This window comes from Girardinichthys multiradiatus, chromosome 18, assembly GCF_021462225.1.
Source record: "Girardinichthys multiradiatus isolate DD_20200921_A chromosome 18, DD_fGirMul_XY1, whole genome shotgun sequence".
In the NCBI taxonomy this organism is placed as follows: domain Eukaryota; kingdom Metazoa; phylum Chordata; class Actinopteri; order Cyprinodontiformes; family Goodeidae; genus Girardinichthys; species Girardinichthys multiradiatus.
Window position 1 is genome coordinate 3,588,758 of NC_061810.1, and position 16,702 is coordinate 3,605,459.

At 39.2% G+C, this 16,702-nt stretch overlaps 1 protein-coding gene across 1 annotated transcript; it reads right to left on the minus strand.

The window, feature by feature from the left end:
* Positions 1–570: 570 nt before the first annotated feature.
* Positions 571–4,803, minus strand: LOC124884419. Its single transcript, XM_047392341.1, has 3 exons — positions 4,710–4,803; positions 4,343–4,615; positions 571–4,261 (listed from the first exon to the last, which is right to left on the minus strand). Exon 3 carries the CDS (start codon positions 3,496–3,498, stop codon positions 1,489–1,491), a length of 2,010 nt encoding a protein of 669 aa, XP_047248297.1. The 5' UTR covers positions 3,499–4,261; positions 4,343–4,615; positions 4,710–4,803; the 3' UTR covers positions 571–1,488.
* Between the last annotated feature and the right edge of the window lie 11,899 nt (positions 4,804–16,702).

Here is a 16,702-nt window from a genome sequence, read left to right on the forward strand (position 1 = left end):
ATCAGCAGAGGAAAATGAAGCAAACCAACATGGTTTCCCAAGTTGTCGAACACAAGCCAACAACTCACGTTGTGCTGACTGCCAGAAAGCTGGAGTCCCTCTTATGGGTTTCAGAAACCGATAACCATCATCAAACTCCAACAACTCCTTGAAAGACTCCTCATCTTTCAACAAGTCACTCAAATTGTGGGATTTACCACCTCTGCCTTTACGTAAAGCTATCGACACATTTGACTTAACCTGCTCCAACTCTGACATGTACTGGGCATAAAACAGATATTCTACATGAGATGAAAATCTACCATCAGCATGTAAAATCCTGTTATTAAAAATACCGAGACAACGTTAAATGATACGGTCTGCTATCATGCTAGGTATTATTTCCACATGGAAATAACACAGGGAAACATTTAGCTTCATTTTCTGGATCAGAAAGTAACCTCACTGGATTGTTACCCTCACCAGGAGCTACATTTAAAACATTATCAAAATACTGATCCAGAGCTTCTTGACCAATATCTAAAGGCATAAGACAAGTATCCTGAAACATACAATGTTGCTGTCTATCATGCAACAGCTCATCTTCACCATCATCTGTAGATTTCTCAACCACTTCACTAGAAACACAATCTTCATCCAACACATCACTGTCATCTATACAAAACTCAATGATCCAGCTCTCATTAAACTCAATATCTTTATAGTGCTTGTTGAACTGCTTTAAATACTTAAGAGCTTGCCGTACATGCAAAGTATCAACAAGTTGATATTAATAATGGCCTTTATAAGTTAATTTACGCTTTAATTTTACAGCCAGCAATGATCCTTCCATATTACTACGGGGCAATAAATTACATGTTTCTGTTATATTGGATGGGACACAAGTCACAGGTCCATGTACACTATTTTGTCGTCCTTTAGGCAAAGCTAACATTTTCATAAATGGTATATGTAAGGCTAATAAATGTTGCTCTAAACTATTTAAACAAGCCAATTGTGGAGGAATTACATCAATGGTTAAATTGTTTATTGCACTTTCAGGTGGCATTTGACCTCTGCTAATCTTAAAATGGCAGGAGTAACAAATCATTAGTTTACCTCTTGGCGAATCTATCCATTCACATGGCATTGCACAATCTTTGTTACATTTGTGCACATAATCGTTACAAATACATTTAGTGGCAATGTCAGCACTAGCTTTGCTTTTCAAATAATAATCTTTTTGACATACTAAAACCTGATGTCTGAAGAGCAATCTATGACAGACTGAACAGACAAAATCAGGCCCATCTTTAACCTTATCTAGAAATTGTTTCATCACAAAATCAAATTGCTTTGAGTTTTCTTTATGCTGTTTTCTATTTAGTTTTCCACGTACCAAAACCTTCTTCTTATGTCCTATATCGCCATGATATTTTCTTATGCTAATATCTTTTAACTTCTGCCTGTGTTGCTGATTTAACTTGTATTTTTGTTTACTCATTAACTTTACTTTCTGTTTATGCAATAGATTTTCTTTATATTTTGTTTACTTGTGGCCTTACTCATGGCCTTTACTTTTTCTTTATGCAACGGATTGTCTTTATATTTTTGTTTACTTGCAGCCTCACTGGTGGCCTTTACTTTTCCTTTATGCAATGCATCTTTTTTGTATAATGTCTTACTGGCATCACTCTTCTTCTGTTTATAATATACATTTTGATTATAAATATGTCTATATTTCAGCTTTATGCTATACTGTAAGTATTGCCAGTATTTTGCAACTAATCTAAACGATTGTTTCTGCTTTACATACCTAGAATAAGGGATTCCAGAAGAATTGTTTTTTTTACTAGAAGTTTGTTGATTTTTGGGTTTTCTTGGTCGCATAGATGGTGTTCCTGATAATTCATTAACTTTACATAAACTATAGCAAACTTGCTTGTCACCCTGCATGACACATTTAACTGCATCAAAGTGACAGGTGTCCCATTTTAAATATACTCCATTTGTTTGAGTTGATGTTGAACTATATGTTTTCCACTGGCTGCCATTGTGCACATATAAATTCATGCCTAATGCATTAGCTGTTGCATGTATTTCAATCTCTGAAGCTTCATGTCCAACATACTTCATACGCGATTTTTTAACATATTGCGACACAGACGCATATCCACTACCAACCAACCTTTTACCTTCTACTTTGTTTCTTTCCATATAAGAAACAACAGCAAGCCTAATTCTACGATGGGTTTTCTGAGATCCACTAATTACCTGAGCTACAGCTCTGAAGAAACTGTTTGCATCTTGAACTACATTTTCCGTTCTACACACATCCCCTAAAGGCCCACTCGATGTTGACCCTTGAACATCCAATTTGACAAAGTCAATTTTACATTTGTCACACAAACCTTGGGCAACATTTGCACACAAAGGATTAAATGTCAACAAGTCTTCATCTGGAATACAAACATTATCCACTGCATTGGTGCCCTGTGTTTTCATGTCCTCTAAGCCAAATGTTTGTTTATCCATGTCCTTCTCTCTAATATTATATCCTTCCAAATTTAAAAGCTTTACTTTACAATAACCATAACAGGTTTGTGTTTCAGGTTGTCTAACACAAACAACGGTGTCATAATGGTTACCATCAACATTTTGTAAATAAACAGACTGATCCGACAACTGACTACCGTTACATTTATATTCAAGCCATTTATCAATATAATATGTAAATACATTTACACCCAAACAGTCCGCCACAGCTTGAATTTCAACTTCAGTTGCCCAACTACCAACATATCGCATCCTTGACCGATTAATATAATCAGCAACAGAGGAAAACTCAGCTCTCAAAATATTGTTATATGACTTAGGATTCCTCTCCAAGTGCTTCACTACAGCAAGTCTAATTTTCCTATGCCATTTCTGTGTGACACTAACCGCTTGACTTACAGCCCGAAAGAAACAATTTCCATCAGGAATAATCTTGTCCATCATGCAAGGCACTCCTAGCTCTCCAACCAAGCAAGACACTGAATCACTCTTTAAACAATCTACATTCAACTGTTTGCACACAGTCTCTGCAACCACTTGTGAAAGAGGATTAAACATCAAACTTCTACTTCTCACACTGCTAACAAACACTACATCTGAATTGACTTGATCAACATCAGTCATCTTCGTCTTTTTAAAACTGGAACACTGTGCAGCCATTTTACGCTTCCTGGGTTTGTCATGACATGTAGACTGTTCTTCCTGAACACAGGCATATTCAAAAGAGCTACAACCACGCTGACTTCCTGTACTAACATCACCAAGTTCAATGAAACATTCCTCATTGTCCATTTTATTCACACAGATCCCACTAATTTCAAACAATGCAGGACCATCACTTGGTTGTCCAGCAAACGTGATAATATACTTAAAGACCTGCTCAAGACTGCTAAAATACAAAACGATGCTCTTCCCTTTGGCATCTACCATCCCATGTGAGTTACGAGCATGGGAGTCTACCATAGCATAACGTCCTCCTTGACTGTTAAGGGCACAAGTGTTTCATTTTACAGTCAGAAAACAAGTCTCATATTTTGGACACATCTCCTGCATTAAATCATTTAAACACGTATTAAAAACCACTACAGATGTACCAACCTCTGATGCCAACCCCTGTGAATTTCGTATTCCACAGTCCACAACTACAAAGTACTCGTTATGCTGGATAATCAACATGATTGCATCCTGAAGATCAAGGATACACATCCCATCTTGCAACAAATACTCCTTCAGCACTTTACCTAATTCTGCATCCTGCCCAAAATCTAAATTTCCACCAGCAAACGTACCCATCCTTACTTTCCACTTCCTACCAAAGATGCTCTGCTCCTCCACCAACTCACACAACTTCTGCTTTCTGCCTGTCTCCACTCTTTCAGAAGCTATATATGCACCTAACTTCCAACCTTCAACCACAATTTCATCCACATCTAACGACTTCCAGGTACAAATGGGAGAAATTAAATGTCTTATACCTGCAACAACACTAGTTGCAGTTATAGTATCTACATCTAAGGTATGATTTTGAACAATTGTCCCAGGAACAAAAGACATAGGCACCCCCTGTGAACACATGCAAGAAATGGTGTTAACAGCCTGACCTCGGGGTAACGTTTGGGTGCGCTGTCCATCGTCCCTCTCCTCCGGCACAGGACCCTCGGTCGCCTCCCCAGGACAGGGAGAACGCGGCACATTACAGACGCTGAACCATAGCGGTACAAAAAACCTAAATAAAACACAATACGTTATTTACAAACACTATATTTACTATATCAACCATTTAAGCAGAAGAAGCATGACAACTCACCTTAGGCCAGCGACTGAGAACAGCCAAAAGGTACCGCTCAAAAACTTGTCCCGCCTGTTCAGGTATTTTGCTGGCCGTAAGGTTGTTGGATGGAGCCATGACGCAAACAGCATCAGGCTCCCGAGGAACTACAGCATGCAGAACCTCGCGGTGCAGGTCATCTGCGCACGCCCCTGAAGTCGACATGACCCCAAAAGCAATGCGGTTACCTGGCATTGGAACAATGCCGTCCGCGATAGACCGCAAATGGGAGGCCCCGATAAGAAGGACGAACTGTAAAACACAAAAGTAAAATAAACAAACATTTAAGGAAAAAACACAAAACATTTCTACAAAATATATTTAAAACTTTAGGGATTCCACTTACTTTCTCACCAGGACTCCCAGCAGCAATGACAAACTTGTGACTGTGCAGGGTGACCTCACTCATTGGCCATTCGTTCACCTTGTGGCGCCTGCCGGTACCACAACCTATGGATAAACATACAAAAGCAAGTACTTAGATTTTTTTCTTATTTATTTAACATATAATATTTAAATCAGATTGGTCCACATTAACACTATATACACATAACCAATATTTTAATCACTTCATAAAACATAGTAAAACAAATAGTGACGTGGAACAAAGTCACTGGAAGGCTCCGGCATCCCGACACGCTGAGCCCAAGTTGCTTCAAACCTGCGAGCAGCTTCGGATCGGCGGTGGGACTTTCCTCGAGGCATCTGCAAATTACCATTAAAGGAATAAATGCTAAAGGTATTCATGATTAAAAAAATATAACTTTTGTAGAATATGTTCACATTAATTTACCAAGATGTACAGTTCATCACAACATTGTGCATTTTTTCATAAATTACTGTACAACTAAAAACTGTTTGAAAAACATCAATTCAAACATTTATCAGCTTAAATAAAGTTGTACAAATTTTTTGAAAGGCAAATGAGTCAATAACACAATAAAAAATTTTAAATTTATATTAGGTACATGTTATACAGTTGCTGTTCTAATGCATATCAGTAAAGTCCCCACAGTTTTATAAATAAACTGCAAACAAAAAAGTCACAAAGTTACCCTGTGATGGACACATTTAAAGTATATTAAGTAAATGACAATTACATTGCAGTTATAAGATCTACATTGTATACCTTGACCTCAACAAGGAGGATCTCTAATGAAATGATTTTGAAAACAGTCTTAACTAAACGTTAAAAAAAAACAGCATATGGTTGTGCAGGTTGTATGGGGGGCACATCAACAAGTATTCACACCAGGAAAATACTTTGGACCGTTTAGTTTGTTGCTTCACATTTTACTCTTTGCAAGTGAACTACTACCTGTAAACAAAGCCACGCGGGTGACGATCATTGCTCCCATTGGACAGAAATGACGTGGGCAAGACAGAGCACAGACCCGGAAATGTAGGAAAACAGCTGCATGAGACATGCTGCGTGCAGCTCTTCTGTTCTGCATATTTGTGCTGTTATTAAAGCTGCAATATTATTGTGAGGTTGAAGAGCAGCTCATTCAACACAGACTTTGAGACATTCTATTTATAAGTGTGGAACAGCGTTGGAAGAATACGGGCTGAACGCAGAAGAAGACGTTGTGCTCTGCGCGCACTCAAACATGGCCGGTGTTACAACAATCAGCTGCCCAGGTATGATTTCAGTATAACTTACATCTTAGCTATCGGTGGATTGTTAAGTCAAAAGAGATGTACGTTTTCTGTATTTGGTTCGGATCGGAACCGTCTCATATTCAGACCATAGGCGAACCACACCAGAGTCCGTTTGGAAGCGGATACCGGTCCTTCTTGAGCTTCAATCTCAACAAATGCACATTTAACTATTCTCTGTTTATGATGTTCTAGCCTCATTAATTAACTTTACTTGTTACTGACTAATTTATTTTAAATGATGAATTTTCATACGCTTCAATTCGTTACGTGCAAGCAACTCTGTCGTCATGTTAATTGATGAGAACAGATCCACAACGTCACCTTCAACGGACCCGCTCTCTGTAGTTCTACCTAACGTCTCCTACCACGAAACTAAGCTTCACAGCAAGAGCAGCCAAACTCCTCAAACTCTGTCTGCTTCACAAACGGTTTAAGGCTAACACTGCAAACTCCGGTATTTAAATAGCATATTTTACAATATAATTTCAAAGTGAAACAAAGCATAATTTTACTGATTTATAACAAATAAATGCACATGCTAGCTTCAGAGTAATATTGCTTATTCATATGCCAAAAAAATAAGTATTAAAAATTCTTACCTCGATGGAAAAGGCTTGGTACAGTCGACAAAAATCACTGAGGGTGGAGAGGAAAAACAGCAAGATTGCTCTTTCTTCTCTGAAGGGCTTTTGGAATAAAGGGTTTAGGGAATACTTTGAGCTCACCAGAAGTTTACTCAAAGCTAGTCTGTAAAAGACTAATGGTGCGTTCACACCAAATGCGATTTCTGCAAATTTTTCGCCTCATTTGTGCGCTTTTGCCCGCTTCACATTCCGTGTGACCTCCGCGTTGGCATTTGGCAACAAGCGGCAACGCTTCGCCGCGTCATTAAATAGGAGGAGTTTCCATCTGCTGCTTGCTGGTTTCAACTGAACATGCTGGACATGGATTTCACGGATAATCACGGTGTTTTACCTGTGGAGAGCCGAAAACGCAGCCGACGTCAACGTCCCTGGGTTCACCAGATTCTTCAGGGACGGGAACAGTTCGGAGATTACCACCACCTACTCCAGGAGCTGCGTCTGGATGACGGTCGATTTCAGCGGTACGTCCGTCTATCCAGGACCCAGTTCGACTATCTGCAGCCCCACGTTGGGAGACGAATCGGTCTCCGGGACGCCAACTACTGGCGACCGCAGTGAAGCCGGCCTGAAGCCGGACACCGGACACTCAAGCTCCGCGGAGCCAGCGGCATCCAGCCCACGGCCGATCCGAGTCAGGCACCCAGATTTCGGCTAGCTGCTCTTTGTTGCTCCCTCTTCTGACGCGCGGTGGTTCACTAGGGACCGTCAATAGGTTTCCGAACCAAACAATCGTGGAAAATCTGAGTGCCTGAATCGGATCAACCGTGAGCTAGATGCCGCTAACTCCGCAGAGCTTGAACATCCAACTTCAAACTAATTTCACCGCGGTTTACCGGCACTGTATCCCCGCTGCTGAACGCCTGTCCATCTGTCTTCAGTGAGTAAATAAATCTCAGCTCAGTAAAAAAACAACCGATTTTTAATGTCCACATCTCGTAAATATAAGATATTTGTGCCTAAACATAACCAGGCCAGGTCCTTTCTGTACTTGTCTCAGTAAAAGTAATTAGTTGAGTCATACAACTCTGGCTTGCCGCACACCGCCACTATGATCTGGTCCTCCATCTTCACTGACAACCGCTTCTTCTCCGCTTTGGTCCTTCACCCTACGTCACAGCCACATCCAGTCCCTGATTGGTTGACACGACGCGAATTTAGGAAAAAGTTAAGATTTTTCAACTCGTCCATCGCACCGCTCCGCTCCCGCTTCGCTCCTGCTTCACTTGCCGTGCATTCCGCACCGCGTCTTTCGCACCGCGCCGCTCCGCTCCTGAACGCGCCTCTACATAGGGATAACATGTAAATTGGCCGCTCCTTTCGCAGAAATCACGTTTGGTGTGAACGCACCATAAGGATTATCCAGCTGGAAAAACGTAACAACCCCTCAGCCAACCAATAGTTTTCAAAGAAAACATCACATGTTTCCATGCAACCTATAAACTTACAGAACCTTCATTCAAATTTGAAATGGACCAATCATCTTCATCAAACTTCACATAAACTTTGAGAGGAAAGTCATCCTTTTCCGACCGCAAAATTCCCACGACTGTCCCACAAGCACCATTCACCAAACCATCTGCAACATCAACATTTTTGCACAACATAACACGAGCACCTTTACCCAAACACAAGTCCTCAGATAAACTTGTGCTAGAAGCTCTAGCATGATTCCCTTCTAGCAATCTCAGTTTACCCGTCTTTTTATCATTGGCATAATCTCGTGCTCCAATCACTATATAATCAGGACAGCACTTACTGACCTGTTCAATATTGTGCTCATTTACCTGTCGATTTGTGGCAAAAATATGCAAGGCTGAGCTGACCTCACCAGTTTCACATTGCTTTAAGAGCTTAACATCATCTGCCAACATTGAAGCACCTTTACTATGAACTCTCACTATATTTAGCAACTCTGCAAACACCCTATATTTCTGTCTAACTATTTCTGTTAATTCAACAATCTTAAATAAACTATGCCACAAGTTACTAGTCACACTCTCCACATACAAGGCTTTGCCTTTTACTGGAGGTAACTGGAAAAAATCCCCAACAGCAATGACACTAACATTTCTAAATGAAGAAAAGTCACCAGCCTGCTTTATCTTCCTCAACCTACTGTGGATATATGACAACAAGCTATGGTCTACCATAGATATTTAATCAATTATAAGAAGCTGGAGATCACTGTATTTAATTCGCAATGAATTCAGCTTCTCTTCCCCCAATGGTGTATATGGCAGCCTTACATCCATTCCAATGCTAAAAGTGTTATGAATCGTCATTGCTTGCAAATTATGAGCCGCTATACCAGTAGGAGCCGTTAACAACACCGACACATCATCTGGATTACGGCATGCTTGCGATAACAACCTCACTGACTCATACTGAATAGCTTTAATCAAATGACTCTTTCCAGTCCCTGCACCACCAGTAATGAAAACATGCAATGGTTTAGGACTTTTACCAGAAATCCTATCCAAACACCACCGTCTAATTTCATTAAACACCGACAACTGTTTCTCATTTAGAGACCTAATTAAAGCCAAACCTTCACTTCTGCTCAAGTTATTTCTTCTCTCCAAACGTGCAATCTCATTCTTACGAAGCGACAAATCTGGAATAGGTTCTGGTACACCTTCCAATACTTCTTCCCGTTGTTTTACTTCCTCAATACACTCCAAACGTTCCAACTCCGCCTCTGGACACAGCTCAAACCACACATCTTCCAAGAGTACGTAACTATCTAAATGATGAGAAATCTCTAACTGCTCACAGTCCGGTTCAAACGCAGATTTATTTAAATCCACAACAGACTTCACGGAACGATAAGGACCATCTACAAGCCTTACAGAACCACTATTATTGAACTCATCAAAAGTTGAAATGGACCAATCACTTTGCTGCCAGTAAAGTCAAACTCTGTAACGTCAAACTAAACAGGATACTTCACAATAAAAGTTGATTTTAACAGGAAGCTGGTTAAAACAACAAACTTCTAAACAAGTTCTTTTATATGCTTTATTTATTTAAAACCAGTCATTAATACAAGTGCAAACAAACCAAGAACAAAACATCTTTGATTTCCTTTCCATATGATATTCCCTTTTAATAGAATTGCATCCAAATTAATATATATATATATTCTAAAAAAACAACAATTTACTCCAAAAAATGTATTCAGTGTTACCAATTATAGCATCCTGTAATACAGTCCTTACTGTAAAAACTTATTTTAACACATATGTCTCCCATGATTTTTCAATATAAATTTTAACCACGTTCAGGAGTTATTTAAACTGTACATTAGAGTAATATACAAGTAATCAATTCCCCCAAGAAAATCTTTTCATCAGCATATTTCTGGCAATTTCCTGTGAGTAAATAAATTTAAAAACTGCATTGATACTTAAAAACTTACACAGGACTTGGCACTTTGACTGCAGATTTAATTCAATTAAATTCAAAAATACTTTATTAATCCCAAAGGGAAATTAAATGTTGTTGTAGCTCATATTATGAAGGTTTCCTCAAAGAGCCGTTGTAGATGCTAATGGCTGTGAGCAGGAAGGATCTCCTGTAGCGCTCCGTCTTACAGCAGATCTGAAGAAGCCTCTGACTAAAGACACTATGTTGTTGTTCAACAGTCTCATAAAGAGGAAGCTCAGGGTTCTCCATAATGTTCTTCATTTTATGAAGAATCCGTCTTTCCACAATGATCTCCAGAGGTTCCAGAGAAGTCCCCAGAACAAAACCAGCTTTTTTATCAGCTTGTTGAGCTTTTTTAAGTCCCTGGCTCTGATGCTGCTTCCCCAGCAGATGATGGCAGAAGAGATCACACTCTCCACAACAGACTTAAAGAAGATATGCAGCATCTTGCTGCAAACACCAAAGGACCTAAGCTTCCTCAAGAAGTACAGTCTGCTCTGTCCCTTCTTGTAGATGGCTTCACAGTTGCATCTCCACTCTAGTCTGTTGTCCAGGTGAACACCGAGGTATTTATACTCCTCCACCACCTCCACTTCTTCTCCAATGATAGAAATAGTTTTTGACTTATTCCTGTTTCTCTTAAAATCTACAGGTCCTTCTCAAAAAATTAGCATATTGTGATAAAGTTCATTATTTTCCATAATGTCATGATGAAAATTTAACATTCATATATTTTAGATTCATTGCACATTAACTGAAATATTTCAGGTCTTTTATTGTCTTAATACGGATGATTTTGGCATACAGCTCATGAAAACCCAAAATTCCTATCTCACAAAATTAGCATATTTCATCCGACCAATAAAAGAAAAGTGTTTTTAATACAAAAAACGTCAACCTTCAAATAATCATGTACAGTTATGCACTCAATACTTGGTCGGGAATCCTTTTGCAGAAATGACATAAGGTCTTCTAATATACATGGTATAACTACTCCCTCCCGTAAAACAATATAAGATATACTTACACAAGCCAGCTGAGCCGCCTGCCATGCCGAATCGGCCTCCCCGTCGGCTAACGTGGGGAATTTTGAGGGTGAAAAATTCGCCATTATCTAAAGAAAATATATTGTTGCAACAATGAAAGACACACAAATAAATTCGACATTAATAACCAATATCAACTAAAATATAGTGGTAATGAGTAAAATAAATGAACAATTAAAAACATTCAGCTGAACAGAATACCCACTTACAACACTCCAAGTTATATCCGCTGAAATGACCGCGACTGTGGCTCAGTAGGAAGAGTAGTTGTCTTGCAATCAGAAGGCTGTGGGTTTGATTCCAGCTTCCTCCTGCCATATGTCAATGTGCCCCTGGGCAAGGCACTTAACCTCAAGTTGCCTACCGATCTGCGTATCGGTGTATGAATGTGTGAGCGTTAGTGAGTGCGATTGGGTGAATGTGGCATTAGTGTAAAGCGCTGTGAGCGGTCTGTATGACTGGAAAACGCTATATAAGTTCAGTCCATTTACCATTTACCGCGACTTGAACGCATCGGTTTATAAATGGCCGCGCAAATTATGGGCGTGACTTTTTTTGAAAGTCGCATTAAATCAACAAATGATATTGAAGAACAAATAGATGGTATGAATTGGTTACAATCCACACCCAATGAGATTGTGTTTTGTATTATGACGTAATAAACACCAAATTAAATATCATATACAGGTCCTTCTCAAAATATTAGCATATTGTGATAAAGTTCATTATTTTCCATAATGTCATGATGAAAATTTAACATTCATATATTTTAGATTCATTGTACACTATCTCGCCCATTGACTGCTGGAAATAGGCACCAGCTCCCCGTGACCCACTATGGAATAAGCGGTAGAAAATGACTGACTGCACACTAACTGAAATATTTCAGGTCTTTTATTGTCTTAATACGGATGATTTTGGCATACAGCTCATGAAAACCCAAAATTCCTATCTCACAAAATTAGCATATTTCATCCGACCAATAAAAGAAAAGTGTTTTTAATACAAAAAACGTCAACCTTCAAATAATCATGTACAGTTATGCACTCAATACTTGGTCGGGAATCCTTTTGCAGAAATGACTGCTTCAATGCGGCGTGGCATGGCAGCAATTAGCCTGTGGCACTGCTGAGGTCTTATGGAGGCCCAGGATGCTTCGATAGCGGCCTTTAGCTCATCCAGAGTGTTGGGTCTTGAGTCTCTCAACGTTCTCTTCACAATATCCCACACATTCTCTATGGGGTTCAGGTCAGGAGAGTTGGCAGGCCAATTGAGCACACTGATACCATGGTCAGTAAACCTTTTACCAGTGGTTTTGGCACTGTGAGCAGGTGCCAGGTCGTGCTGAAAAATGAAATCTTCATCTCCATAAAGCTTTTCAGCAGATGGAAGCATGAAGTGCTCCAAAATCTCCTGATAGCTAACTGCATTGACCCTGCCCTTGATAAAACACAGTGGACCAACACCAGCAGCTGACACGGCAACCTAGACCATCACTGACTGTGGGTACTTGACACTGGACGTCTGGCATTTTGGCATTTCCTTCTCCCCAGTCTTCCTCCAGACTCTGGCACCTTGATTTCCGAATGACATGCAGAATTTGCTTTCATCCGAAAAAAGTACTTTGGACCACTGAGCAACAGTCCAGTGCTGCTTCTCTGTAGCCCAGGTCAGGCGCTTCTGTCGCTGTTTCTGGTTCAAAAGTGGCTTGACCTGGGGAATGCGGCACCTGTAGCCCATTTCCTGCACGGTGGCTCTGGATGTTTCTACTCCAGACTCAGTCCACTGCTTCCGCAGGTCCCCCAAGGTCTGGAATCGGCCCTTCTCCACAATCTTCCTCAGGGTCCGGTCACCTCTTCTCGTTGTGCAGCGTTTTCTGCCACACTTTTTCCTTCCCACAGACTTCCCACTGAGGTGCCTTGATACAGCACTCTGGGAACAGCCTATTCGTTCAGAAATTTATTTCTGTGTCTTACCCTCTTGCTTGAGAGTGTCAATAGTGGCCTTCTGGACAGCAGTCAGGTCGGCAGTCTTACCCATGATTGGGGTTTTGAGTGATGAACCAGGCTGGGAGTTTTAAAGGCCTCGGGAATCTTTTGCAGGTGTTTAGAGTTAACTAGTTGATTCAGATGATTAGGTTCATAGCTCGTTTAGAGACCCTTTTAATGATATGCTAATTTTGTGAGATAGGAATTTTGGGTTTTCATGAGCTGTATGCCAAAATCATCCGTATTAAGACAATAAAAGACCTGAAATATTTCAGTTAGTGTGCAATGAATCTAAAATATATGAATGTTAAATTTTCATCATTACATTATGGAAAATAATGAACTTTATCACAATATGCTAATATTTTGAGAAGGACCTGTATGGGAGTCGTTTCAGAGGAGATGCTGCAGCAGCTCACACTAACGATTACCAGGAACAAACTTCCATCAGAACCAGGTCCAAACTCTCCAAGAAGCTGTTAAAATCTCCTTCAGAACAGGAAGAAACCTCTATCAGAACTATCAGAACCAGGTTCAAACTCTATCAGAGCCAAGGAGAAACATCCATCAGAACCAGGTACAGACTTCCTCCAGAACCAGATACAGCTCACCATCAGAACCAGATCCAAACTGCATCAGAATCAGGAAGAAACCTCTATCAGAACCAGGTCCAAACTCTATCAGAACATTTCAAAAAGCTCCATCAGAACCTGGCAAATATCTCCATAAGAACCTTGAACAAATCTACACCAGAACCATGTACAAGCATACATCAGAAACAAGTCCAAACTATCAGAATCATGTACAAATCTTCACCAGATCCAGGAGGAACCCTCTGTCAGAATCAGGAAGCAGCTCCTATCAGAACCAGTTCCAGTCTCTATCAGAACCAGAATGAAACTACTACTCTGTGACTTATGATGATAAGACCATCTTCATAGGTCCCAGGTGCTCACACTGAGCAAGCTGGGGTGTTAGTGAATTTAAACTTATATCTCATAAACCATCACTGTACAAACAGAAATTTTAACGGCACAAATGAAGCACTAAAAAATGAGACCACTCCGGGTCAATTCAGAGCAAAATGCGGTGTTATAAAAATATAAATAAAATCATCTTTAATACCTCAGAAACCAAAGCAGCACAAACAAAAATTTTATTGGCACAAACCTGCACACACCATTCTGTCTATTTACCGGAATGTTTCATGTGGGTGGGATGTCAGCTGATCGAGTGTTGGCATAATTAACATTAAATAACTTGTGGTGGCATTTTAAGCTTATTTTACCATCAAGAGGCTGTCCTAATATTGCTCAACAACTAGATTTTAAAGCATTTTACCCAATCAGTTCACTGCAAGTGCAGACACAACCAGGAGATCCCTGATTTTTGGGGAAAGACAGAAAATACATGCACCTGTCATTCTGCTCCTGTCTAAATCACACCTAGTTCAACAATAAAGCCTGATATAACATAAAACTCAGTCCTTGTTTTCTTGAGGCAGAAAATAAGTTTAATCTTTAACAGGCAATTATGTTTTTACTTATAAAGATAATGGCATGTGATTACACACACAAAACCTACAGAAACACTGGCTCTATTAATTCCACTGCTGTATTTTATTTATCTTTTTATTTCTTTTTGACAAGTAACATGCCTTGGCTTATGCTTTGGTAGTTTCATGTTTACAATGACAAAAGATATATTAAAAAGATACACGTTTATCAATTTGTAGTTCCTTTTATATGAAAGTAGATCTCAGTAAAAGGTCAAAATCCTACATTTAAGACTAACAGGAATTTAAATCTCACTTTACTTATTAGAAGTCAATTTTTAAATGGCTATTTACCAACTTTTTTTTGGTTAAGGTCATCAGTGACCAGTTTTAACATTTAAAGTAATCCCAAGATGAAAGAACGCCATTACTGATGACTACACAATATTATAGCTTTACTATTCCTTCCATCAGTCTATTTTCCTTCTCTCTCTAACTCTTCCAGTTTTCCTCCGTTCTTTCACTCTCTTTTTCTAACAGTCCTTCTATTCCCCTCCTCTCTCCTCTTCTATCAGTCTTTCACTATTCTAAAACAGAGACAAAATATAATCACCATCCTCTGCAAAAACATTAGAATGAATAACATACTGAAAAATTACAATTTAAAAAATAAAACAAGATTTTTGTTTCAGATACCCTTTCCTAGTTGGTTATTTTTAGATGAGAAACTAGGATGATCCTAATATGATCCTAAAAGTATTAACTTTTCTTTAATAAACAACACAACTGAGGAAAATAGTTCAATAATAATTATTGAACTATTTTCCTCAGTTGATGAAATACCAAAATTGCTATATTTAGCAAAGAAAACGCAACTATTTTTACATGGAGCTACAAGTTAATACAACAGAAGAAATGCACATTTAACCATGTGATTATCCCTCCCTCCTCATCATTCTCAGTTGATGCAGTTCTCGCCTCATTCACTTTCCCTGTTTGACTCTTTCCAGTAAGTTTCACATGTCTAAACTGAGTGGAAAACACCCCTCAGCCTGACTTCACAAATCACTATAATGAATTAGCAAAACAACTCAAAACCAACTCAGAAAGTATAAACTAAAGGTCAACAATCAATTCTAAAACATCTTACTTTGGATGAACCCTTGTTGACACTGCAGCGCTCCGATTTCCCAAATCACGGAGTTGTTTTAATCATTCTTTTATGATTTCTCCCTCACAGCTGCAGCTACTCCTTGTGCTCTTGTCTTCCTATTTCAGGTTGTGTTCGTTCATAAAAACTTTAAATAAAATTCAGCTTAAAAAAAAAAAAGATAAATATAAATAAACTAAAAGTTCCAATTATCCAACTCTAATGCTCGGATAAAGTATCATTCTCATATTAATAAATATGAGCCACAGGGATTACCATCAATCTCATTAGGTGCTGTTCTTTTATTTTGTTCCACTTCAGTCGTTCATTTCAGCCTGGTTACTTTCCAAAAATTGCATGTAGATGTCCCATATTTCCTTAAATTTACTGGTCTTTCCTCTAACCATGTATGTTAGTTTCTCCAGCACAAGGCAGGAAGCCATTTCTCATAGCCACATTGCAGTTGTAGGACTGTCCATACTTTTCCATTTTAAAGCGATTACTCTCCTGGCTTGTAGCATGCACAAGTCGATCAAAGGTGCTGTTTTGTGGCTTGGCACAAAGTCATTAGAATAGATTGCTAATATATAGAACTTTGCCTCAAGAGGAACCTCTAAAGAAGCTATACATGAGACCAGATCCACTGTACTCTTCCAAAATAACAGAATCTTCGGGCATTCCCACATACAGTGCACTAATGTGCCAATAGTAACATTATATTTAGGACAACTATCAGGAATGTCAGGGTTAAACTTATTAAGTTTTACAGGCGTTACATATGTTCTGAACAGCGATTTGTACTGTAACTGTTTTAACCCTGTATTGATAGTTTGCATTTGTGTTTTTAAGCAAGTGTTTTCCCATTCATCCTTAGTAATATCTACTCGTAAATCATCTCTCCAGGCTAATCAAATGTGTGAGCATTTAC

Bases quoted from the DNA above. Each gene is read 5' to 3' on its own strand.
- LOC124884419 (XM_047392341.1), bottom strand. From the start codon at position 3,498: ATGGTAGACTCCCATGCTCGTAACTCACATGGGATGGTAGATGCCAAA.